Source organism: Crocodylus siamensis, chromosome 12 (assembly GCF_052110815.1).
Source record: "Crocodylus siamensis isolate JL-2025a chromosome 12, ASM5211081v1, whole genome shotgun sequence".
NCBI lineage: Eukaryota > Metazoa > Chordata > Crocodylia > Crocodylidae > Crocodylus > Crocodylus siamensis.
In genome coordinates, this window is record NC_143406.1 from 3937755 (window position 1) to 3964459 (window position 26705).

Below are 26705 nucleotides of genomic sequence, written 5' to 3' on the forward strand. Positions count from 1 at the left end.
TGAAGAAAAGCTACGTACTGCCCCATCTCATCTTCACATCCAGTGCACTGCACTTAAATACAGAGTCAGGGCTGACGAAAGGCTATGTACTGCCCCCAGTACACACCTACCCTATCTCAATGCAAATAGTGCCCATTAATTACAGGAACACACCTTAGTGAGGCTCCTTACTTCATCTCCCAGAGGGGTTATGCCTCTAATAGGAGCCTTAAAACTAGAGGCCTGGAGGAGACCAAGGCATATGAGGAGAGGCTGAGGGGGCTGGGACTGTTTGGCCTGGAGAAGACAAGACTCAGCGGGGACTTGGTGGCAGCCTATAAGCATACCAGGGGCGCACCTCGGGCCTTGGGATTCACCAAGGAAAGGACAAGAAATAACGGGCACAACCTGATTGAAGATTGCTTCAGGCTAAGCATAAGGAAACGCTTTGTGACAAGCTGATCACGGAGGGTTTGGAGCAGGCAGTCTCCCGCCCCTGAGAGCTTTAAAAACAAAAACAAAAAAACCCTCGACACCCACCTCACTGGGGTCATTTGATCCCAGGTGTCTTTCCTGCCCAGTGCTGGGGGGCAGGGCCCGATGATCTGCAAGATCCCTTGCAGCCCTTAACAAGCATGAAACTGACATTGGGCTGATACCTGGGAAGGGAGGACTTCTCGTTAGTTTCACCAATTACTACTAAAAGGAGTATAAGGGGGTGAAGTGAACCATAAAAGGGCACTCCTGAAGGTAAATGAGGCTCGGGGACCGCTTTCCTCACAGCAACAAGCCCTGGCTGCTGGGATGGGAAAGCGCCACAGGCCGAGACGACTGCGTCTAGGGCAAGCGGGGGGGAAGCGCGGCCCGCCCGGCCCCGGCCCCGGCCCCACCTCTCGATGACCGAGGCGAGCAGCTGCGGCAGCTCCTTCAGTTCGAAGGCCGAGTAGGAGGCGGAAAGCAGCGGCCGCACCGCCACCTCCCAGCCCGGCTCCGCCGCGGCGCCGCCCGACGCCGCCATCTTGTGGCCGCCACTACCTCCTCCTCCTTCTCCGGAGGGGAAGGAAAACCGGACGGGAAGTGATGCAACTCGCCCCGCGCCTGGCACGAGCACGTCGCAGCCGTATGACTGACGGCGAAAGGGGGGGGGGGGAGGTGGCGCTGGGGCGCAGGCGCAGTGACTCAGCAATTCTGGCGGCGCCGGGGAGCCGCTCGGCGCCTTTCGTGGTGCGCAGGCGCAGTGGCTCTGGCGCTGCAGGCAGAGGCTGGCCGTTACATCACCGGGGGGGATGAAGGGCTAGTCTTCCCCCACGTCATAGGTCTGGATCCGGGGCTTCACTTGCGCGCACACGCGTATACATACAGACCTGTAAACCTGCACACCCCACCCTTCAAATGAGCAGCCACCTAGAAGACACACACACGTAAACGTCCACATACACCTCTAAACCTACAGACACGCGTGTGTACACACATACACGTACTTATCTGTACAGATGAGTGCGTATATATGCATATTGTACACACGCACATACGCACACGTGTGTGTTACAGAGGTGTAGCTTGTAGCCGTGTTGGTAGACAAGGTTCTTTGGGTAAATCTGATATCTTTTGTTAGACCAGCTCAAATAGTTGGAAAAATTCTTTACATACACACGCATGTATCAAAGGAGGTAAAGGTCTTATTGTGTCCTTTTTGAACAAGTGCTGACACAGACCCCGACCACCACAGCGTTCTCGCAGAAATACACGATGTTTCTCATGGCTACTGACCAAACTGCTTTTATTTAATGACCTGCACATGGATACAAAGGGCTGATCCCACAGTCCTCCAGGCAATGCAACCACTTTCACAGTTGAAAACAAAATCAAGTTTGTTACAGATACTGGCCATCCGGTTACACCCCGCTTCAGCATACCTCAAGCACAGGCTCCTTCCAAAGCAGCAAACAAAGCCCTTCGGCTCAGTGTTCGAAGCTGCAACCATTTCAGCACACAGGCTGCCCAACATAAATGTGAACACTTGGGGTATGTTTGTACAGCACAGTGCAGTACCATAGCAATGCTGTTTCTAACCAAGGATATTTGATTATCAGATACAGTACAGCTGCATTAGCGAGGCACTCCACCAAGGCTACTTAGTCCAGCTGGAGTGTGATACTAATGAAGTGACAATTAGCCCAAATGGAGCACTACATTAAGGAAGCTACACTGCTTCTAGTACCTGAGCTCATTTGGGTATTTCTGCATAGTGCTGCAGTGGGCTGTGCTGAAATACCTTTAATATTCCAACAAGTTGTGCCAAGAACAACTTATAACTTAAAAATTAGAAAATTAGAATATTAAAATTCATGCCAAGAATGACCATCCATGATACATGGAAGGAAAATAAATTGCAAGTCTCTTCACTCTAAAAAAACCTACAAACAAACAAACAACCCCCCACAACATTCTTAAACCCAGTTTCATGTTATCACTTAGTTTTTCACTGTGAATGCAGAGTGTTTACAGATGCAGTTCAAGGCAACTGGCATTTCATGTTTGCTCTCACACATCAAAATATATTTTTTAACCAGAGAAAAATATCCCCAGGAACATCCAAGCAATGAGGTCTGTGTTGTGCAAACATTTAATAAACTAAAAAGCAGTTGCAATAAATAAAGGCTACAGAAAAGTTTTATTCACCAGTATCTTCCCTCAAACTCCCCCTTGTGTCATTGCAATTTCTTTAAATGAGCTGGTCAGTCAGTGTGTATCTGCGTGCATCATTTAGATATTCTCCTGGCGAACTTACCCAATGTCCCCTCTTCTCATGCCCCACGTACAGCAGCTCACACATTTACAAACTCTGATTTTCTTACTACAGCACATATTATTGAAGGGATCCTCCTTCTTACCAAGATTTTAGTTATGTTTGGGGGCAGGTAAGAGGCAAGCCATCATGTGGTCTGGAAGTACACCCCAAACTAGAGGGGAAAAAAATACATCCTTAATATCTTGGCATTAATCTCTGTTAAAGGTTGGGGAAAGTGCTTCTGGAAAAATAATGGAGTCACCAAATTTTGGGGCTTTGAAGAAAACAGGTTCTTTTTCCTGACTGATTCAGTGACGTCTTGGGCTGACTGATGAATCTTTTTAATCTCATTAAAATGTCTGGTCCTGGAAAGGAAATCTCCCTAGAGGTATTAAACATTTCCTCTACTGGCAGCTCCTCCCTTTAAATCTTCCCCAGCAGAACTGTGATATAAATCCCTGCCTCGTTCACAGCCGTGCGTTTTGTAACATATATTTAAGCTGACTTATGGTGTGAGCTCCTGGAGATGATCAGCTACTCAGAATCCCAGTCAGCCTCTTTTCCAGTCTCGGTGTCCCCTTCACTCGTCTGCTTACCGCCACGCACGGTTCAGCAGCTTCACCTGAGCAAGTCTCTTTGTAATCATAGTGGCAAAAACCAGTCCAAACAGGACGCTGCTTATCAGCACGTAGTCATAATCATCTTTCAGAACGTCAAACTGCTTGGACGGGTAGACTCTGGTTTGGTAGATGTCCAGCCCAAAAGCAACAACCTAAATGAGACCATAAGCTATTAGGGCAGCATAAAGCACAAATCTAGTTTATATATACACACACAGCGCCAGACCCATACCTATGGTTGTGATTAAACAAAATACAGTTCATGAAACCATGAAGTAATGAGCTATCATGTGGCCTGAAGTTACAGCCTCCTCCTTGCAAGAAGTTTTGAAACTATCCTCTTAGATCCCTCAGTGCCGGATTTTACAAAGTACACCTGTTCTGTAACTCACCAGGCACGTAGACTCCAGACCTGAAGGGGCTGTATAAATCCCTCTCATTCGAGATATAGTTTGATTGTAGTTGATAAACCTCTCAGCATGGATTTGCACATCTGGGGAATAGGGAATCAAGTTCTCTTCTCTGAAAGACAACAGAGGAGGATCAAAATCCAACTCAACACGATACAGAGGGAACTCTCTCGCAGTCTTACTTGAGATTTACAAGTCTGGTGATACTAGACTAGAATCTTTATAAGGATTGTTGAGCAGGGTCGTTCAGTGGTGGATAAAGGAAGGAAGAGCGGAAAAACCTGATAGCCAAGAACTGGCTATAGCTAGATTTTAGGGCTCTTAAGCTGCAAGACCCTGTATAGTTCAAGGCTTTGGGAGTGTATCAGTTGAAGTATCCTCCTAAAAACCTCAGTTAATTATGTGGGTTACTAATTACCAGAATGCTGGCAGAAGATGCTTTTTAGAACCTATCTGTATTACACATCAGTTTACTCAAACCTGGATTGGTAGCAATGCAATCCAATTACCTAGAAGACAGTAACCACTATATTCAGATTAAGAGTTACTGTGAAACTGGCCAGATGGAATGGATAAAAAAAAAAAAAAAAAAAAAATCCATTCCAGGCTACCATGTTTAATTTATCCACTCTTAGTGAGGGGAGGAAAAAAGAGTTACTGCTCCGGAATTTTTCCTACCTGCTTTGTTCTGTAGGGATCTCTGGGCGTCGAGGATCCAGCAGAGCCTTCGGAAGGGAAAGAATTGCCCCAGAGGGAAGCCCAACTGTACATCAAAAGAAGTATATCTTAGAAGCAAATTGCTGTTGAGCTCGCAGGGCTAATCTAGCTGGCCTCCTGATGCATGCCACAGAATATGGAGACACCATTACCTGCCAGCCATGAAAAGCAGGCTCATAAAGACAAGCAGAGCTGCATTATAGAGCTGCATACAAATGTTGTTCTAAAGGCAGCCTGCGAGTGAACTATCATGGCACAGCCAGGCAGAATATATAAAGCACAGAGTTTATATACAGGATGAAGGGCCCTGGCTACCTAAAGATATACTTTTCTTTCAAACAAGCCCAGGAATTACCATGGCAGATAACTCTCCTAGACATTGCAGAGTTTTTTCCTTGCATATAAAAGTTGACACGCAGGTAACTCAGACCCTCCACCCCGCCCTAATGCAATTCTTACTGAGCAAGTGACGGCTGGTGATTCCACGTTCAGTGATGGTGGCCTCCATGGCACTGATGGCAGATGGAAAGATATAGGACTGTTGGAGGACTTGAGGCAAGAATGGGCGGTCGAGGGAGCTGAAGGCTGTGGCGTTATACTGCTCCGTCCCTTCATACAGCTCTAACACAGTGAACTCATTCCGGCGTGCCTTGGTGTTCCAGTATTGGTACTAAAATAAAGGGGAAGACACCGATCAGGAAGCCAGGCAAGGCAGTAGGGCACAAGTGAACACATAGAGGTAGCAGCTAGTGAGAGCAAGGTTAGCAAATATGCCAACAGTGAAGATAACTGCCTCTCTTTCTGAAACACAAAGCATTAAAAGCATTGACTTGTCCTTACCACCACCCAGTTTTCTGAATGGACAATGTGGACGGGTCCTTTTGCTTTCTTCTGCACAGAAGAGTGGATGATCCGGCCTGTGACCCCATCAATCAGATAGATTCCAATGAAGGTGCGTTCATGATGTGTATCCGTGCTCTCGGTCACCACTGCGAGCAGGTTAGGATTCAAAGACTGAAAGGGTGAGAAGAGAGAAACAGAGATGCTTGTTTCTGCAAATGCTGCTGTATCCGCAAATGGTCGCAGACCTCTGTGGCCAAAGATGCAAGGAAAAAAACCCTTTACCATTAAGCACAGATAGTGATCAAGAAAGCTATTATCTTCTCCAGGTATCATTGAAGATGTGAGTGGTCTTTAACTGCCTTCTGAAAGCAGTCACGCAAAGGAAACATCCCATGCCAAATTCAACTTGTCTTAGCGTCTACAAAAGTTTAGAGACACCATTATGTCCACACAAACTAAGCATCGCAGGGCACCAATTGGCACATCTCAGGTGATAACTCAGCTCCTAAAAATGGTATTTGATTTACAAAGCTCTGTTCCTCGATCAGGAGAGAAGAGGAGCAAAAAAGTTTTGAGACACTTATTTAAAAGCTTCTCTTTGAGGCAAATGTGACAAGACACAACTTTTCACATGTCTGCAGTACCTTATAGAGGACACTACGATCACCCATCACACGGCCCTGCGAGTGCACATGCTCATTGGACCTCTTTCCCTTCACGGTCACTATCCTCTGTACTTCAGCCGATATGGTCATCTCCCAGCTCTCCTCTGTCGTCAAATCCTATGGAAACAAGGTGCAACATGTGGCTTTATCTCATCCTTCAAAAATAGTCTCCACTTCCATAACAAATGGGGAATGCTCCTAAAACGTTCCATTGGATTTACCACACCAGTTCAAAGCAGTGCTCCCTCTGGCCTGGCATTTTGTCTAGGACAGCCAGTTTCTCAGAACAGGCAGTAGGGTCTTAAGGCTCTAGGGGAAAGAACGTCTGGATAACTGTGCTCTTGTTTTCTCTTAGCCCCACAGTGCTCTGTACCCAGGAAAATAGAGAAATATGGAAGAACTGTTCCTTCTTTTCTAATCTTGCCAGCCTACAGGAAGAAGTTACTGATGAGTCTGGATTCTTCACTAATGCATTTCTGCAATTGTGAGTTTACAAAGACCTTATGAATCTTTGGAGAACTGGAAGAAGTCAGTAACAAACTCTAACACTCGCTCATCACATCAAAAATCCCATTAAACACTACAAAGAGCCATCCTACTGATAACCCTCTGAGGCAAAGTTGTTGCTTACGATACTGAGAGTCGGTATCATTCTTCTGGTGGTACACAAAGGAACTACCTTGCTGCCAATCTAGGTTCTGTATCATTTTCTGGCTACCTGAACTGAAAACCCATATGCAGAGTTCACCTTAAATCTTCCATACCTTTCGCAGCCTGAATCCAGAGAGCTTGCCCTGATCAGCATCCACTAAGTAAAAAAATATGGAGGGAGCTATTTCTTCTAACTGGCGGAGGACATTTTTAGTTGCAGGGAAAGCTGTAACCTGGGAAGGTAAAGAAAACTCGGTGAACATCTATGTTTACAAATTTACAAGTAAAAGTAAATCAAGTCCAATGAAAACTCACTGGATCAGATTCACCACAGATGTAAATTCCACTGACTTTTACTGCTCAACAAAAAGGTGGAATTCAGCAAAACAAAGGCAGAGGGCACTACTCTCCTATGCTGGCTGGTAAGAAAGACAGCTAGTTTGATGCAGATTAAAAACATAGGTGCGAGGCTTAACAACCAGGGAAGTTTGCCAATCAGCACATGACTAGATGGATTCTCTTGATGTTCTTCAAGTGCAAGAACAATTCCATTTTTGAATACAGATCAGCTTGCCCTGTAGTGTGAGATAACCAAATGCAGTGAAGAAGGCTGTGCCGCTCAGTGCAGAGAAAAGGGTTCTTTGTTACATGGATAAGGAAATGATTTAATATGAAGTTCTATCTTTATGAAGTCCCCTCGAGATAGTGTCATCTCTTTTGTGAACTGCAGCTTGATAACATTTTTATCCCTTGACCCACAAGGGGAGAGATTTATCCTGGAGATGGAGAATAAGTTGCCTTGTGGTGGCAAGTACCTTGAATTCATCATCAATCAGAAGAAGCACTTTGGCATAGTCTTGATCCATGATGGGCAGAAGCAAAGTCTGAAGGATTGGGCGCTTTAGAACTGGGGGAGCCACCTGACTTCGCTTCCCAAAGATGGGGTTGAAGACATAGAGGGAGCTCATCTTGGTCTCCTAAAACACACAATGCAATGGGAAACTCTGAAGCACAAGCAAAGAAAAGAGTCGGGGTGTTTCCCAGATTCTGAAGCTGTCTGCAAGTTTGGCCATTTATACCCGGAGTTTGACTCCCAACAGCCCTTTCCTTCCTTCCCTGGGCCCCTTTCCTATAGATGAAGGTGCTGGGTATTGAAACGCTGTTTTCAGCTGGTTCCACTGTACCACATAAGTTATATTAAGTTCTGACTGGATCCTACACATACTTTGTCCAACACAAATGAAGATGCCTTTCCTTTAGCTGGTTGCATGCTGCTTGGTGACTGGTAGCCTTTTCTATCTAGCTAATGTACACAGGCTCCTATTTTCTACATGCAGCTAGCAAAGGCACAGGGCGAAATTCTCTCTTAAAATGTAAAACAAACACATTTAAAAAGCAAGCCAGATATTTTGGCCTTGCTGCTTAGAGTGTTTCTCTGCATCTGTCTTCCCATCACTCGCCTGTTCTATTCTTTTTTGGCCTAATCATAGTGAAAGCTACTTTTCTGAAGGGTAGAGGCTGGTGAGGGGAATTTCATTTCTATACAACTAAGACCCATGTTAAGTGTGGGGCAGAGGACTCACCTTGTCTTTAACAAGCAGTGTACATTGTGGAGGGTGTGGGAAGTGGGCTGTAGTTCTCTGGACCATGAGTTTAAAGGAAGAGCCAGGCCTCACATTCTTCAGGTACTGCTTCCATAGGATGGTGCCAGAACTGCTTTCAATGCCAAAGAGCTGATGGACAGAGACAAAAGGAAAGCCAACACCTGTAAAAGAAGGTCTTTCACATCCAAAAGTTGCACTGAGCTTTGGAGTATGATGAAGAGGAAAGACCCATGTCTTTTCCCTTGTCCACATTAAAACACTGCTGGTATCCTCATCTTTCCTACCCTGGCAAGAGTCCCAGACACTGAATTCCCCTCATCAGCCCCCTCCCCGAGATTGTTTTCTATGTTCCAGGAACAGCTTTCCAAGCTGTGCTCCCCTCACCTTTCCTGAGGCTGTCACCATCACCATCATTTTCTGCAGGTTGAACTCATCTCTAGCCAAATTGTCAATATTGATCTCATTCTTAATTTGGCTCCGTGGCTTTCTGGCATCATAGAACATCTTCCAGAGGTGAGCAGTCCAGGCCTGCAACAGGATGAGCTGGGAGGACAGGCGCTTCAGAAACATCCCCAGCAAGCCATCTGCAAACAGGTCAGTGACAACAGTTAGTGTAGAAAGGAATAATCACAGTGGGGGAAATGAACACACAGCAGAGCCACAGTCTAAGTTATATGCTGCCATTTCTACAGTAAGAAAACTCTACTTCACCCTTCATGATAAGCAAATCATATTTAATCCCAGTGCCACCCCTTCATTAAACCAACCCCTGCCCCCAGCATAGTGCATAATCCAGGCACTCTATACTTTACAAGGAGGCTTGACTTGAGATCAGTCTCTTCCTTGGGTTTTTCACCCTAGCCATTCATATAAGTGCATAACTAAAGCTAATGGGCATACTGAGATTGCATCTCTGCACTCAGAAACACAACGAAGATAAAGACCCACCAGAAAAGGAGACTGTCAAAAAGGACAGGAAAGAACTGCATGACCATTTAGGTTACCTTGAATAGCTGCATCCAGGACAGCAAGAAAAGAAATAATGAACAAAAGGCAATTAACAATTCACTCTTCAGAGTAGGACAATAAAGGAGACTAAAGGGACTGTTTTGGAAAGAGTCACCTGGCTGAAATTTCTTACAACACTGTGTTCAGAGAAACCACAACTAGAGAACATGCATGATCTAGCTGCATAAGGGAACTGGACAGACCACTCCAAGCCTTGAAAATCAAGTGCATTTCAGTTCGCTTTGCTCATACTTTCTACAGAGGAAATCTGGGAGGTGAAATCCCAATGTTAGGGATAAAGATGCTGAAACTATACCAACAGGTAAAAAAAAAAAAGTAAAACTAAACCCCTTCAAGCAATTTCAACTTTTCCCCTCAGCAAAGCCTTGTCTATTACCTGCTTTCTTTCCAAACTCTCCTTCCAGCTCAGCCTGTGCACCTGTCAGGGGTAGATCCACCATCTCCAAGCTTACTACTTCTGCCAACGATTCCTCTCTGCTCCACAGAACTTTTCCTGAAGGGATACAAAGATGAGGTAACATAGGCAAATCAAAGAAAAGCACAAATGTGTTTCCCTTCTCAGCAATGAATGCAGCACAGAAAACTGACAGAACCGAAGCAGCTCTTCCAAACCTAGCCACTTAAAATGGACTGCCAACTATCCTTAACACTCAAGACTGATATACTCACCATCTGGCTCTCAAAGGTAAATGTGTGTTTCATCACAAAATGCTGCGTTTTGGAACCAACCCAGGTATCTATTTTTACTGTGTAGTATATAGCAATATGTAATCCGTGACAAGAAAACCATGTTATTAAGCTATAGCTATTGCTGAAAGGACATACCAATGACCTGAACTATGAATAGTCTGGAAAGTACTGAAGTCATCAAACCATTTTTTTCTTTACATATGAGCTAGGAAGTTCAAACGCAAACATTCTTGCAAGGCCTGAGATTCAAGTCACTAAGATGACTTTCAAACCCAACTGTAGCGTAACATCATTTGCTTAAGTAAAGTCCCTTCTTTTTTTGCTGGCGCATTGAAGAATAACCATGATATGACTTGGATCACTAATCCTGTAGTAAGTTCTGAACAGACAGAACCGTGAACTCCTGACAAGTTTAGTAAAGCCAACTAGACTCCCCTGTCCTCCCCGCCTCAAGAATGTGACGTAACTGGATTCTCACCTGTAGTAACATAAAAAAACTGAAGTTGTGGGGGCAATATATTGTTAGTCTTCACTCTCACCCACGAGGTTCGGCTAAGTAACTTTTACAATGATCACTGAACTGACACCATTCAAACTTTCAGCAATTAAAAGACATGTCTGCATGCAACAACGAGGCTGGATTCCACTACCCAAGTCCTATGCTCCTTGAGTCTACATAGCAGAAAAGGGATAATCAGCCAACCTGGTTTCAAGTTACCTGGCTGCTGGAGGAACACAAGCATGTGGTCTTCTGTTTGCACCAGAGCTCGGTAGCCCACAGAGTCATCTTTCTTCAGAAAGACTTGGATGTACAGCTGGGAAGAGGGGTTACAAGGAAAAGGAAAAGGAAGGCTTTAACCAACTGCTGGATGAGAAATATACAATTCAATCCACAAAGTACGATCAAAATAAAAGGATTTAAGATCACTCTGTTCTATTTAAGGTTTGGAAGCAATCATTAGATGCTTACTGTAAGGCTAACGGCTAAATTATATGCTGCTCAGACTACAGTCTGGTTGTATATGGCTCTTATGGTCCTTCAGGTATCGTAAATTGCTGAGATCAACATACAGAAACAAAGAGCAGGTCAGCAAATGCAACGGCTCTTTTGTGGTTGGCAATATTCTTCTGCATGATCTCAAGGCTCCTCTTTGCCTATAAAGTCATCCTGAGTCTTCGATCCCAATCTAAATCCAAAATAAGCTTTAACACCACACCTGGCTCACGTGCAGCACAAGTACATGTAGTTTTGCACACTTCTCATTAACAGTGACCCCAAGAACTCTATCCAACCCTGGCAGTTAAGAAGAGCTACCATTTCATGCAGTACTTTCCACCTTTACTTCTTTTAGCATTTTACACATGTAGATAAATCCAATTAACCACATTTTCCAGTTGTGGAAATTAACACACAAGAAGTGAAGTAAACTGGTCAGGACCAAACAATAGGTTAGTTTTATAGGGAAAAGGAGAATCCAGCTCTCCTTGATTCTCAGAACAGTGTCCTATCTAACAGACACGCTGCCTCAGATAAGAGTCTTTTCTGTTTGAGTGGAGGAGCAGCAGCAAAAAGGCTTCAATAAGACTCAGAGTTTATCTATGACTGAGTTCAAGACAAACTCCCATCCACCCCCTTTTCAGTGACAGGCCCCATCTTACCTGCTCAGGCCTGGCACCACTTTGCTCAAAGTTGAAGGTTATTGTGGTTTCCAGCAGTCTTTGCCCAGTTTCAACCAAATAGAGGTTAATATTGTAGGTGTGGTTGGAACAGTCTGGGAATTCCTAGAACATTATGCAAAAACAAGCTGAACTAAACACACACAATCTACACTTACACGCGGCCTCTTCTCACAGATAACTGCATACTGTGCTTCAGAATAAACTACTTACAGGGATTACTTCCCAACCCTATAGTGCAGGCTTTCTGCAGTAGAACACAGCAAGTGCCTAACAGCACATAACACCGCACACCAGTTTGAGCTTAGTAACTGAAACTACAAGTAATATTAGCTTTAAGACACAGTTCCAATTTTATTTCCTGAGAGCAATTGCTGTAATTTTAATCCCACTTGCAAAAGAAAAAAAAAGGAAGGCAGCAGGGGGTGGGAACCAAACCCACACACCACAGAGCAAGTTCTTATAATGTGTTTTTTCTTCTATAAAGATCTAAAAAGTACTTTATAAGCAATCATTTGAGCCTCAGTGCCTCGGATACATGGCATCAAATTAATGGGCAAACTGAGGCACAAATGGCTCTAAAACTTTTGCTAATCACTAAGCAAATCAGTGGCTAATCTGGAAATAGAATTCGTATTTCCTGGTGTCCTGCTCCAAGTACTAAGCACTCTCTCCTTCTAAATACATTGGAAACTCTACATAAAATTCCATATTTAAAAAGTAGCTTCCCTTTTTAGGATGGGAAATGCGGGATCTACCGAAGAGCAGTCCTTAAATTAAAGGCCGAAAGCAGGCACTGTGTTCAGCCAGCGGAATGGTTTCAGGAAATACAGAGCCCAAAGGTGATTTTGCATAAAAACGAATCAAACTGTTGCACAAATATTACTCTCCAGGATAACAGTGTCCTTCCCTCCATTCTGCCTCTTAAGCTTAACAGAAAGGAGCAGACCAATGATTACAAAGAATGCCTTTAACTCCTATGAATGAGCTAATTTCCATACCGGCCTATGGGGATGTCCCAAAGTGTTTCCAGTATGAAGGCCATCCGGACTTGCAGATTTCTGCAATGAACGCCAGAATAGAAACAGGGTTTGTAAACATGAAAAAGGCATGGAGAACACAGCATCCTCAGTTTTTCACAAAAGCAAGTTCTCTCTCCTAGCTCTGCCGAACTTGGGCAAATGATAGCCATACTGATAAAGGAGAAAGTTATGTAATATCTGCGAGAGAACGTTTGTATTATATTTTACACGTATAGGATGTGTACCTTTGTCTCCTTAAAGGAGTTGCCCTGTTTGAATTCCTGGTTAACTCAGGCCTACAAAGAGGTTGCAATGACACCTAGCAAAACAGCAGCACGATAGTCTTCTGTATCTAGCTCCATACAAGTTATTACCACAATATTTGGACCATCAGCTGAGGGGAGAAGTTATTTAGTTGGCTCCATCCAGGCTACAAAGTCTGGCTGTTCCCACGGCTAATCCGGAGATGAAAGGAAACTTTGGAGCTCACAAACCCTAGAAAATGGGAGTGAGGGTCATTTGAAATCAACCTGTCACAGCCTCAGAGAGGAATACTTACGAAGTCCAACCTCAAGCTGTGTCTGTCTATGAAGCCTACGCTCGCCTAAGTTTTATCAGCTTGCAGCAGTCCACATCGCATAATTTTTGCACTTTGCTTGCATCAACTAGATCCTACATGGAATTCGGGTATGTACCCTGTGCAACTGGGTTGTACTAACCACTTCATTCCTGCAAGTCAGGACAGCAGCCACAGTCTTCTCCCCAGTTGTTGCAAAACTCACCAAAGTTGCCTGAAAATGGAAGGAGCAGAAATAAGAACATGGTCAGAGCCTTAAACTAAGCAGGACTTAAGAAGAGTGGTCCCCATTGTAGTGAAGTGAATTGAACTGCAGAGCAGCTTGAGTGGAAAGGGAGCTAACAACCCTTAACAGATTTCTTCACAATCCCTGAGTACAATCACCGAGCATGTACCTCATCTCTAATTAGCTGGAACAGGTTACAATTCTTTGTAGCCACTAGTCCACTGGAACTACCGGCACGCACAGTACTAAGGCTCTTTGCCTAGCCCAAGTCTAGTTTTGGTAAACTTACTCGACATTTACAAGCGCCAGCAGCGCTTGTATGTCCCTAAATTGATTTTAAAAACAAACAGCATAGGTGAGATAAGAACGGTTTTCAACTGCTGCTGTAGAAGGCATAATTGAAACTCAGTGTATTTTTTCATAATGTTTAATGTGCGATTTATACAGGAACTTGTTTTCCTGATGAACGCAGCCAGTCCTACTCTCAAACCCACTGAAATTTCAACTTCAGTTCAGTTCCATGGTAATATTTGCCTTGTTTACCTGCTGGAAGTCCCGGAGGTGACTTAGCAGCCCATGTTTGTACTGCAGCAATGTGAAGCGACTTGAAGATAGCTGCAGGAAAAACTGAGTCCGGGAGACACTGACAGGACTGGGCTGGGTGGTTAATATCCTCGGCTGAAATCTGTCAGCAAATTCCAGGTCAAGTGACTGGGAGGAAGAACAAACAAAAAGGTGGAAATTGAAACTCTCAGACAACCAGAACAGACGCATCCCTTCCCCACAAGCAATCCAAGCTTTACAAAGGGTTCGGCCAGTGGTTCTGAATCCACCATGGCCCAATGACCTACCACTGAGGTAGACTACATCAGGCTATAGGTAGAGGCATAGTGAGAACCTCTGAAGTGTCTACTAGGTTCCCAACTGACACTGCAGGAAGGACCAGTTCCCAAGACAAGACATCACAGGAAAGGTTGAAGAACTAAAAACTTGGGCACAGAAACTACCATTAGATAGAGAGGATGTAATCTCTTCTCCCTCCACCAAATTATTATGGTATGTACTAAAGTCTCCTCCCCAAGTACACACACACACTGGACACTTCTGAAATTGGTGACCCTGATATTGCCACTCTGGACTGGCTAACCGAACCTCAAGTAAGCTGTGTGTGGAAGGCTATTTGAGGGTGGCTTACCTGTAGCGGGATTTGTTTCATCTCGTGTTCAGTTTCCAGAGATAGAGCATAGAGTGAATGTGTATCGGTGTCCACACACACCAGCACTGCCTCCCCTATGACATTACAGGCACCACTCAGGCTCTTCATCCAGGGGACTGAAACTCTTATCTGTTGGGTAAGAAAGATGCAACAGGTTTGCAAACCTGCAAAGGAATTCCAAGGGGAAACTTGGCTGTGTCAGTTTGCTTCCATCTTGCTGGATAGCATGTGGTCCATGGCTTAGCATACACGTCAACACTTGTCTTAGTTACACCAATAAAAGCCAACATAAAAAAAACAGAAGAACTTCATTCATCAACCAAGAGTGCATAATTTTTCTGGAATATTTAAAACAAGGACATTTTAACCTGTAACTCAAGGAGAAATTGTCATCAATCTGACACCAAAACCCAACTGCTCTCAACTTCACCATGAGTCCACCAAACTTGGAAGACATGCAGTTGTAAATTCAACTTCTGGGTCCCTGTGCTATTTCATGGGGAGAGGATACCATCTCATCCATGTATCATCAACAGAGTTAACTTCCTTAGCTACCGTGCTAAAGATGAGAGCACTTCTGTTACATAGGATCCATTCTAGAGCCAATATGGTGACAAGAGTTTCCATCCTGAATCAACAAAATATACCTGTTTTGAAATGTCTCCATCCTCCAGGCTGAAGGTCAAAACATTCAAATGGCTTTGAGAAACAAATCCAATGGAATATATCACCCCGGTTCCATAGGAATACAACAGCTGGTACTGGGCACTCTCACTGTGAGAAAAGCAGCAGCAACAAATCACGATGTACAGCACCCAAACCTGTGCTTAAAGCTCCCTGTTCTACAGCCCTGTTTAATGTTGACATGAGTTTCACAAGGACAGACTGGGTAAACCACCAAAAATATAGCAAACCAGAAAGATTCTTCACATTGACACAGACGTGCCTTAGGAATTCCTTTTCCTCAGTTTTATGTTCCAGTGCCCCACATAGTAGGCCCTGACATTCAGACTGGAAGCTGCTATGTGCAAAGTGGCTTGCTTTAGTTAATACAGTTCTTTTATTAGTAGCTTCCTGCTTCTCTGCATGAGAAATCATCTCCTGACTGATTTCTGTTCTACTGCTCTAAGATATTACGTGTCTTCTCTCTCAAGTCTGTAAGTACTGTATTATGCACAAATCACAACACCCATGGTTTATAACCTGCCAGCACTAAAAAGGCAGCATTTTGGTGCACTAGCCCCTTCCCTCCTGATATTACGCAGATGGACACTCTCTTCGTACAGTCCCTCTCTCAAGAGATCTATATGTTCACAAAGCTATGCCAGGAGAAGGAACAAACCCCCTCCGTTTGGTTGATGACATACATGCACAGTTAAAAAAGCACATAGGTACCATGGCAGAAAATAGGCTCTGAACCAGTGATCTGTACATGATCCTCAAGTACTTTGTTTCAGATTTTTACCTTTCTGGTAAATGCTCCACCCATTTCTGGTGTCCATTGGAAAGGTAATGAAGCGAGAGGGCAGACTTCTTCAGGACAGCCACATACTTTGCCACATCCTGCAGACCTACTAAAGTAGCCATCTGGAAACTAAGCACATGTCAGAAATAGGGAGTGAAATGATGAACACAGAGATACTACCTAGCTCCTGGAGCCATAGCAACCACCAAGTAACAGAAAACAGCCATCTACTTCCCCACCACAGTAGCTATGACCAACGTTTTTTCCAAAAAAATAGCTACCCTCCATTATGTACAGTTGACAGTGTAGAACTTTAACAGACAGCTCTCTAGAGATAGACACAATGGACTATTTCAAAGTGATTTCAATCACAGTTTCAATCAACAAGCAGGAAACTCTGATCTAACTCAAGGTTTTAATTGCATCTTGCATCTGACAAGCCCAGATACAAAATCTTTAGCCTCATTTTGATGTCGATTAAAAAAAAAAAAAAACGTACCAGGTTACTACAGGATCAAGTATAATCCCTCAGGTGTCATGTTAGCAATATTTGAGCTACTTTCCTTAAAATATACCTATAGGGAAAACAAATTTCGCCTTCTGAATTGACAGTCTGCTCAAGAGTTCCCACCTGCCAGTGTCCAGTGATGTTTCCCAGTTCAGTCCTCCAATGTTCGTCTCCCAGGAACGCAGAATACGCCCACCACTGGACACAGTAATGGCATCTGGAGTTGGGATGAGAACAACCCTATTACTGTTTTGTTGTCTTCATTAACTATTTCATTGCTGATTCTACAAATTACTGTTCTACTCACACCAGTAGGACGGTACAACACATCTGGCATATGTAGTTACCCAACTGTCACCTGGTCAGCTGCACAGCAGTGAGGGTGATCACAATGTAGTTTCCAGACAATGATGTGTGTTGTAAGTCACTTTTATTCCTGGCACTAAAGGCCCAGGGGGATGAGCACAAATCATAAAAAACATTTTGTGTAGCTGTAGTCCTAGCCTGCACTACACAGCAAATCCAACAGAGCAGAGCAGTAAAAAATAATGCTCATCCACACAGAAGAGGAAAAGCTAAGAAGTAAGTACACATTAACAATGTCTGTCCCCACCACAGGATCAAAGCCACAAGCTCTAGCGCATTTAGCCCTCTATTGAATTCTCAGCCATAATTCTGTAAAACCAAACACTTGTTACGCTGGAAGGCCTAACTGCTTTGCTTACCCTGTCCATGGATCAGCATGGCATCTATAGCTCCTTCAGGAGTCCCTTTATCTACATGGCGCCACACTGAAAGGAACAAGGCATCAAGTAAGAACAAGCTTCCATCTCCCCCCACGTACATTAGAATCACCTTCGTCTCCTTCCCAGTGTCATGCTGATAAAAGGTACCAGGTGACAGTGCTACAGACTGACAGCATCTGCTCAACCATGGGGCAGGTACAACATGAGCAACACCAACATAAACTTTCACATAATTGCCTCTGAAAAGTGCCTCATCTGTAACCTGGAAGAGTAAGTCTGAGGGATGAAAGAGAGGAGTTGAAATGTCATGCCCCATTCAGTTCTTGATCCTACTATGTTGGTTAAGAACAGGTCTAGATATAAGCAAAGGCACAGACATGCCATATCAGCATCTAATCAACTGATATTTGAAGATAGGAAACAAAGCCCCTTGGCATGAAAGAAATAAAATAAAACTGACAAATGCAGAGCGAGAAACATGCAGATTCCTGTCTCTAGGAAAGCTAAAGCCATGTCTCATTCACATTTACCACCTAATTCATGGTAAGAGGGTTAAAGCGCAAGCTTTGATACAAGCTGTAATTTTTCAATTTGAATATCTACCAGGGCTTAATTTTGGTCCCAGATGTGCTAGTTGCAATGTGAGGTAGTAAACAGCCTAACATGTAAAGCCGTGCTCCACTCACAGATTTCCCCATTTCTGGAATTCAAAGCAGCCATCACGTTTTTCTCCGTAGCCACAATAAGCTTCTTGGACCCTTGCGAGGCTTCCAAAGAGGCAAACTTGAGTTTTCCCACATACTGCTGTCTCCTAAGGAAGAAAAGATTCAGTAAAGGTGTAAGAAACAAAAAGAACGTACTGCACGAACCTCCTTCTTGGGGGCCTTCAAGAGGAGGTTGGATAGATATCTGGCTGGGGTATTATGATCCCAGCACTCGTTCCTGCCCAGGGCAAGGGGTTGGACTTGATGATCTGTTCAGGTCCCTTCCGACCCTAGAAACTATGAATAGGAAAAGGACGATAAAAATTAGAGTACAGGTACTCCTCACTTAATGTTGTTTCATTATTACGTTGCCGATCTATTAAGGAACATACTTAAAGTTGTGCAATGTTCAGTTATAACACTGTTTGGTCGCCTCCTGCTAATAGGTAACTACTGTGATTTAACTGGCTTTGCTAAAGTCACATTTTTCAAGAACATAACTACATTAAGCGAGGAGCACCTGTACATGGCTATAACACAAAAGACAAAAGACAGGGCAATCACGAATGCCATTGATGAGGACTGGCAGAGAGCAACCAGACCAATTTCTTTCTTAGTTGGGGGGTGGAGAAAATCACTTCAGAAAGAAGCTGAACTCTGACGGCCTGGGACTCTATGTCAAACCCAATTCTACAGAAGTTCAGACCGAGCTAGAGCAGCAGTTCAGGCTTGACTTGGAAAATGCAAGCTATGTTTTGGGGTTCTCTTTGTTTTGTTTTTTTTACTACAGAGAATTATAGAGCAACTCTTTTGTTGCGAAGAACTCAGAAATCCACAACGGGTCGGAATCCTTTTAACACTACGAATCCCTGCACCAAATCCCTGGGTTCACCTTGCGGATCATGTTCCCACCCCTAACAGTGCTGATATTGTGCAGCACCCCATCGCACCCTTTTTTGTCCTCACTGAATATTTCAGTTCAAATACTTGTGGCTACTGGGACATAACATTAACGTGGGGGTACTTTTTAACTTTATTTTGTTGTCCTCATTGAATGTTTCACTTCAAATACTTGTGGCTAATTGAAACATAAAATTAATCTTTTTATGTTCCAACAGCCACAAGGATTTGATCGGGGCGGGGGGAATTAAATGCACCACACTTAATGGGGTTCAAACGTTATATTCAACCAAATGCCAAGCTTTTATGTTGGAAGAAATTATTTTTTCTATAATAAGGACACACTAGCGTGTCCTTCCTTTACACTGCTTGCTGAAGTTGAAGGAAAACAGCCCAAAAACAACGGCAGTGAAACCTGCCACGCGGGCCTCACACTGTGCCGGCCTCCACTCGTGGTAGTAAGGAGTGTGATGAGGCGAGGGCCGGTTACAAATGGACAACGAAGCGCTGGGAAATTGTCCCTCCCCGTGTGCCCCGGAGTGGCTGGTCCGAGCCCGACCCTCAGCCCGTGGCCCGTGTCCGCACGCACCAGTCGAACTTGCCCACTTGGTCCTCGTACACGGCGGCCACCAGCAGCGGCAGCGGCAGCAGCGCCCACAGCCGCGCGCCGCCCGCCATGACAGTCCGTAGCGATCCCAGCAGCCCCCGCGGCGCCGGAAGCGGGCGCCGCTCGCAGGCACCTGAGCGGACAGTCCTGGTGGACTCCCGGCAGCCCTCGCGGCGGAAGGGTCCTGGCGGCGGCGCAACGTGCGAGCCATGCCCAAGTCCAAGCGCGACAAGAAGGGTGAGTGTCCCCCGCCGCTTCGCGCACACGTTGCGTTGAAGCGTGTTAGGAAGCGGGCACCCGCATATTAGGGGGCGGCGGGGGGGGGAACAATATTGGCTTTAATTTCTCGTTGTAGCCCGCTTTGTTTGATTGGGAGTGTGGCCAAACCATGCTTTAAATGAGATCAGTGGGTTCATTGCGGCATAAGCTTGACGTTTGTCAGGGGCCCCCCGGAAGACCAGTCCAGTGGCCTCACCGAAGCTTTCCAGCATACGTGGTGCTGCTGATGCCCATGCGCTTTGTGAAAGCCCCTACCTCGGCGAGGCGCTGTCAGCCAGTTCCCGGCAAACTTCCCTTTTCAGCGACAATCATGATACTAATTATTGTCACCATTTTTGGGCCCTCCTTCTGTACGGGTTAGGGCGGCCACCATAGATGACCTTCCAGTTTTTTCCTACTCTGTCGTCCTCTCTTGATATGAAACCCCAGCGCCTTGATGTCCTCTGTTTTTCTCTTGAAGAATGAGAACACGTTTTTCTCTTTGAGAGACAAACAGAGGACATCAAGGCATCCGGTTTCGTATCAACGGAGGACAACCGGCCAGTCCTCTGTGATGGCCACCCCAGGGTCCTGGGCAGCCTATGTCTGAGTGTCACCCTAGGGACACTCTGACCCCTAAAACCTTGCGAATGGTCAGCAGGACAAGACTGTGGTGAGACTGAATCAAAAACATCAATATAAGGTGGATTGCTAAGCGCCCTGTGTCCACTGGTGTGCTTCTGTTGTTGTGCTTTGTAGTCCTGTTTCACATAAGCAGCGGCCGGCTTATCACTCCTACTGATGCTGGTTTTCTTTTCTTTTCCCAGTTTCCTTGACAAAAACCAGAAAGAAAGGTTTAGAAGCCAAACAAAACTTAATAGAAGAGGTAAGAGCGCACATCTGAGGAGCTGGGTGTGAATTCCTGGTGTGTGTTACAGAGAAACACAACCTTACCATCTTCCCTGGTATTGACTTCTACCAGGGTCCACACTGTGGAGTTAATGTATGGGTTCAATTTAGTATTTATGGATTCAGTTTAATGTCTGATGCATCTTCAATGGGAAGACTTTATATTAAAGTTCAGAATAACTGATACATCCTTGATGTGAAGAATTTATATGAAATGGATTTTTGGGGCTGGGACATAGGCTTGGAGCTTGATCCATCCACTCCACAAAAAAAAAATTACGGGTTCTCTTATATATTTTGGGAAATCCTATGTTTATACAGTTGTTTAATGCAGAATCTGGTAGTTTCCCAATTGAACAGTTCAAATAAAGAAAGCTCACATTAAAAAAAAAAAAGAAGTTGTATCATTATCAGTACCTAATGGGGGCTGGGCAGTTAGCAATGTGTATATAAAATCCTAAATACTGCTTCCAGGCCATTATCTTTATGCTGATTATGTGTATTGGTGTGAAGTTGGAAATCTTCCACCGTTCATTACAACTGCATAACGTGCTTTCTTATAGCTGCGGAAATGTGTGGATACCTACAGATACCTCTTTATTTTCTCTGTTGCCAACATGAGAAACAACAAGCTAAAAGACATCAGAACTGCCTGGAAACACAGCAGGTAAGGAGCAGTTTCTCAGATGTCTTCCCTTGTGATTGATGCTTCTGCATGTTGCATTCTAAGTTTGCACAGAGCTTAAGCGGGTTTTTGTACATAATTCAGGGGCAGGGATGGGGGCATGGGCTGCATGTGGGGCTTGTGCCAGGCAGGCCCTGCATGCTGGACTGGATCAGGCCCATAAACTGGCTTCACGCACACTGTGCATAGTACATGACCTGGACCAGCTCCCCATGTTCTGTGTGAGGCAGGGCAGGTGCATGCTGCATACAGTGCCTAGGGATGGAGCTGGCACATACCGTGCAAACAGCAAGCGTTGCAAATCCAGGTTGCACACAGCAGGGGGGGCTGGATCCCGCTAGATGAGTTTGACACCCCAGCTATAAAATATTTAATTTGATACCATGTGACATTTTGATTTCAGTATTAGCACTACACAGCACCAAGAAAGTATGTAATGTGCGTACGTTAAAAACGAGCCAGCTGACATCTCGGTGGGAATGGCCACTAAATGGAGATGTGTCTAGTGGAGTTCCGCAGGAGTAAGTACTAGGTTTGATTGGGGAGGATGCAGAGAACCATAAAAAATATTTAAAGGTCAGATAAAGTGTGTGTCATTCAGGAAAGAACTCTTGTTTTCTTGAAATTTGTTACAACAGGAAAAGTCTCAACACTCTCTGTTCATTTAGTAATATCAGAAAGGAAAACAGTTGCAATGAAGAATACTTACCTTGGTCCATGATTAATCATCTCTGGTGTACTGAGACCATGGAGTCTTGCAGTTTAGTTTATTTATTTTTTTTTTTTAAAGGATATTTTTTGGAAAAAATAAGGTCATGATGGTGGCCCTGGGCCGAGGTCCAGCCGATGAGTACAAGGAGAACTTGCACAAGGTAGGTTCTGACTCCTGGAGTTTTTGCACTTGTGTTTCGGAAGTAATCTCTGCTTTGTGTAAACCTCTAAGAGGGAAATGCTAGAACTGCTGTAAACAACCAGACTGGATCAGTATTTTTCCATCTGCCATAAATAGGGTTAATAATTAGATGGGAAGATCTTTACGGCAGGGACTGTCTGTTCCATGTTTGTTCAGCACCTAGGGAAGTGGGTCTGTTACTGGGACACCTACGTGCTACCAGAAGAATAATACTACAAAGTCAGCCTTTCACTAATTTGTTGCATCTTCAGGTGAACTTTGGGATGATGTGGCCCCATTTCCAGTCTGGGCAACCTCTGATACTAGCTGCCACCTAGTATAGCTTCACTCGCTATACATCAATTTGAGTGCAGTGAAGGAGTTATCCTTCAGTGCACATAAGGACAAGTGCATGAAGATGAAACAGGACTTCCCTTTCCCAGCCCCAGAACACTGAATATTCACAGGATATTCAGTCGGGAGACATTCCTTAATAGTACTGTAGCAACTCTATCCTGTGTAATCCTTCTGCAGTAAAAATAGGAAGACTGTCCAGTGGGAACTACAGAGGCCCCCCTATGATAGACAGGCTTTCAATTCTGTTTAGTTCTGTTGCTGAACCAGGACTGGAACTGGTTCTGGGAATCTTCCCAGCATCCAGTATTCAAGCTTTAAAAAATGGGGTGTCTCAACCCCATGGAGTTCTGCAGTTTGAAAAACTAAACCTGCATGCTAAGCGCCCCAACATGAGAGTAGATCTTAGTGACGTCCCAAAATCAGGTTCTCATGCTTTTCCTTATCGACCTTCTCGGAAGCTTGATTTCCATCCAGTCCCCCAACCCAATGATTCACAACCCTTTCTCTCCTCTCATGACAATCATCCTTCACAGCCTAGTGTGGGTATGTTCTGCTAAACCGTGGCTTTCCTCAACCAGGAGAGAAGTTTCCTGTCAGGAAAATTCATGCAATTGTATCCTTAATTTAACCTGCTTCCCAACATTAATCACCCTGCAAAGGAATGCAAGAAACTTTAGGTTTGTTTAGTTGCTATCTGCATATGGGAGGATAGGGCCCTGTGGTTTATCCAGGCTTCTTCAAGTTCCACCACAGCCTGGATATATTTTGTTTTGAAGGGTCTTTGGCACTGCTCATAAATATACTGCTGTGTTTCATGTGCCTCTCATTTTCTAGATCAGCAAACATCTGCGAGGTGAAGTTGGTCTCCTCTTTACCAATCGTACCACAAATGAAGTGAATGAGTAAGTCTTACTGGGGGCAGACTGAGCCTAATGACAGAGGGTCTTCATTTTACTGGGACTGTGACTGTTAATAAAGCATCTTGACAGAGAATTAAAGTGCAGACCAAGAACCTCTTCCCTCTCCGTGAAATGAAAGCTAGTGTTGGGCAGCAGATCTCTAGTTTATCTTGGTGTTGATCTCACTCTTAGCCTTCAGGACATTTTCAAACAGCAGCAAGGCACCAGAGTCCCACCTCTGATAACACAGAGAAGTACAAACTGTCTTCAGGTGTTGTCTGGCTGCAGAGGAGGTGGCATGGAAGCAGCATAACATCTTTTGATAATCTGGCCCGTCATTCACCCCAGCCAGACTATACAGAGGAATCTGTTAGGGGATTATTGTGAACTCAGCTGGGAAGGGATGAGTTTCTTTAATGATGTTTTAGGAAACCTTGCAAATTTGCTCCCTGCAAAGCTATTTTTTCCCATCAAAAACAGAGGGAATATCAACAAACTCAGTTACCCACCCCCTTCTCTCCCTCTATCACTCACTCCCCCAAAAATAGAAGGCTCTGCTCTCAGAGCCTTCTATAAGCTAACAAGAGCCAGAGGCTCAAGCAGTTATTCTTAAAGCAGTTTGTTCTCTTACATGGAAGACATGTGGTGCCATAGTGGTGAACATCAGTAGAAAACCATAACGAGGTGCTGTTTTTGCTGCGTCTTTGCTTTTTGGGGGTAGGGGAGGTACTAGTCCAGGCTGATTCTTCCCATGTAAGACTTCAGTGAGTGGTGACTTCACAGATAGCTAATGCTCTTGCTCCCTGGTCTTCTCTCCTAGATGGTTCTCAGAGTTCAAAGAGATGGACTTTGCCCGTGCAGGTAACAAAGCACCATACACAGTGAGTCTGGACACGGGGCCCCTGGAGCAGTTTCCCCACTCCATGGAGCCTCAGTTACGACAGCTGGGACTGCCAACTGCTTTGAAGAAAGGTATTTGGGGCAGGGGCCTTACTGAATTTTCTTTTAAACCTTGGTAGCATTTCTGTTAGTGTCTTATACACATGGGGTCTCACAAGAAGAACTAGATAACAGAAGCAGATGTTCAGTGGGGAACATCTGATACAAGTCCCCGTTAATTTCATATTTGTTTTTTCCATATCATAACATTCTGGCATGGGTGAGCCCAGGAACCTGACCTACAAATAACAAGGATTTCTCAACTGGAAAATAACATTTGTGTCCTGCTAGGTCTTTGCAAAAACTAACACATGGAGTAGTTTATTGATTTCCCTCCTCCAAATTCCTTTGGTAGAAACAGGCTGAACTGATATTTGCATGAAAATGAGTAAGCCATGAACAAGACTTCAACACTTGTTTCATATCTGTCATTTTCTGACTACATAACAATAGATCAATCACAGGGTTCACCTTTGGCTGTGACAGACTGGTTTCAAGAATGAATCTGTATATATTGTTAAGAGTTCAAATAAGCAAGCCTAGATCAAGATCAACCAGTTTTGAAGGACAGAGGGAAAATCAGAATAAATGGTAAACTTAAGTTAAGAACCATCACTGAAACCCTGCTGGATGGAATGGAGTCCAACTAGCTTCATTACAATGTTGGTAGCAAAAGTCCCAGATGGGAAGTTTCAGGTGACCTCAGTGGTCCTCTGCCTCAAGTGCCATTCATCCCACCTTCCTTTTTCCATGTTCTTGCAGGAGTGGTGACACTGCTTTCAGATTATGAAATCTGTAAGGAGGGGGATGTCCTGACTCCTGAACAGGCTCGTGTGTTGGTGAGTAACATACTTCCAGCACATCTGCACAACTGCCATTCAGCAAAAGCCAGCATTTGTCATTACACCATCCACTAAGCTGCCCCAAGAGTGCCAAGTTGGTCTGGATATAAAGATAAATTCTGTGCCTCGAAGCCATTTGGGCTCAAGTGACATGACTGCAGTTATAGGAACCAATCAGGATGTAGGGTAGCTGCTGTTTGTTACAGCTTGATATGCTTTCTAAAAACTGTTTGCCCTGTAAGCAATAATGCTTAAGACAGGGAATTAATGACGTGCTTGAAAAACTGATAATCCAAGGGACAACTGTGGGAGCCCAGCTGCTGACTAGTGTTTGAGAGGCAGTTATTGCTTATTTGTAAAAACAGGAAAATTACTAGGTTCAAGTTCCCTGTATGGCCAGGGTATTGCTAAATGAGTTGTGCATAACATCTGACCTCATTCCTAGACCCTAACCCTCACATTCTAGTCAGCTTACAGCAGGCATGATGAGAACAGCAATAAAAGTACTTACCATGTAGCAAATGGACAAAGAAAACTATCTGCATATAGGTGATTGTTGTAGTTCATTTGCCAACATGCCTCTCCAAAAGTGAGCCTTTTAATTCCTACCTCACCTGCCATCCCCCTATTTAAAAATGGCTTCTACTGTAAGTGTACAATTTAGGCACAAAGAGATTAGAACCATTAGTGATGATTTCCTGTTTCTTTTTTAGAAACTGTTTGGCTATGAGATGTCAGAATTTAAAGTGACCATCAAATGTGTGTGGAACTCTGAGACAGGAGACTTCCAGCAGCTGGCCAAAGACGCAGAAGAACTAGAGGAAATGGAGGAAGAGGAGGAGGACGATGACGATGACGACTAGTAGCAAGGCTACTGAAGGACACAAGAGACAGTGTTGTTCTGTTTTAGGGACGATCAGTAGAAGCCTATGTTTCTCTCCCAGTTGGAGCAGGATGAAATTGACCATCTCGGACTTGTTATCTATCATGGAAGTTGCCATTAAATTTTATATAAAAAAATTACAATTTGGACACTTTCAGTGCAGCTTATCACTGCTTGGGTGGGAAACCCTGAGGCTGAGAGAGAGACCTTACAGAATCTGAGAACAGGGTAAAGATCATGTGGAAAACAAAACCCTTCCCTATAAATCTATTTTTCAGACTCAGTGTGTATGTGCACAAATCTACTTCATTGCTACAATCTTTCCTCCTCAGAGAACTGCTTAGAACTTGTTGCTTTCCAGTAGAGATGCAACTTCTCTCTAGAGTCGCCCCAT

The 26705-nt window shown here is 44.3% G+C and overlaps 3 protein-coding genes across 12 annotated transcripts in view; 1 reads left to right on the top strand and 2 right to left on the bottom strand.

The window, feature by feature from the left end:
- Positions 1-1033, bottom strand: part of UBR4 (ubiquitin protein ligase E3 component n-recognin 4) — a 100603-nt gene extending 99570 nt beyond the window's left edge. For all 10 annotated transcript variants that reach the window (XM_090023106.1, XM_090023105.1, XM_090023100.1 and 7 more), the window contains exon 1: positions 870-1033. In XM_090023106.1, coding sequence (XP_089879232.1) covers positions 870-997 — 128 coding nt within the window. In that variant the 5' untranslated portion in view covers positions 998-1033. The remainder of the gene's footprint in view (positions 1-869) is intronic.
- A 709-nt stretch (positions 1034-1742) lies between these two features.
- Positions 1743-19796, bottom strand: EMC1 (ER membrane protein complex subunit 1). Its single transcript, XM_090024807.1, has 23 exons — positions 19630-19796; positions 18123-18247; positions 17416-17481; positions 16814-16907; positions 16183-16311; positions 15365-15491; positions 14697-14846; positions 14045-14212; positions 13418-13489; positions 12678-12737; positions 11659-11781; positions 10718-10814; positions 9686-9802; positions 8665-8864; positions 8260-8409; positions 7492-7653; positions 6790-6909; positions 6005-6142; positions 5358-5531; positions 4977-5187; positions 4479-4563; positions 3783-3912; positions 1743-3542 (listed from the first exon to the last, which is right to left on the bottom strand). The coding sequence occupies exons 1-23, from the start codon at positions 19716-19718 to the stop codon at positions 3363-3365; spliced, it is 2967 nt and encodes a 988-aa protein (XP_089880933.1). The 5' UTR covers positions 19719-19796; the 3' UTR covers positions 1743-3362.
- MRTO4 (MRT4 homolog, ribosome maturation factor) lies at positions 19783-26597 on the top strand. Its single transcript, XM_090024811.1, has 8 exons — positions 19783-19884; positions 20733-20791; positions 21378-21481; positions 22290-22371; positions 23583-23650; positions 24468-24619; positions 25349-25425; positions 26142-26597. The coding sequence occupies exons 1-8, from the start codon at positions 19857-19859 to the stop codon at positions 26289-26291; spliced, it is 720 nt and encodes a 239-aa protein (XP_089880937.1). The 5' UTR covers positions 19783-19856; the 3' UTR covers positions 26292-26597.
- The last annotated feature ends 108 nt before the right edge of the window (positions 26598-26705 follow it).

Coding starts and splice junctions, on each gene's coding strand:
- EMC1 (XM_090024807.1), bottom strand. CDS start 19,718: ATGGCGGGCGGCGCGCGGCTGTGGGCGCTGCTGCCGCTGCCGCTGCTG. Junction 8,865..9,685: donor AGAGTTTGGAAAGAAAGCAG/GTAATAGACAAG, acceptor ACCTGTTTGCAG/ATGGCTTGCTGGGGATGTTT. Junction 7,654..8,259: donor CACTGCTTGTTAAAGACAAG/GTGAGTCCTCTG, acceptor TGTGTGTTTTAG/GAGACCAAGATGAGCTCCCT.
- MRTO4 (XM_090024811.1), top strand. CDS start 19,857: ATGCCCAAGTCCAAGCGCGACAAGAAGG. Junction 20,792..21,377: donor AACAAAACTTAATAGAAGAG/GTAAGAGCGCAC, acceptor GCTTTCTTATAG/CTGCGGAAATGTGTGGATAC. Junction 22,372..23,582: donor ACAAGGAGAACTTGCACAAG/GTAGGTTCTGAC, acceptor CTCATTTTCTAG/ATCAGCAAACATCTGCGAGG.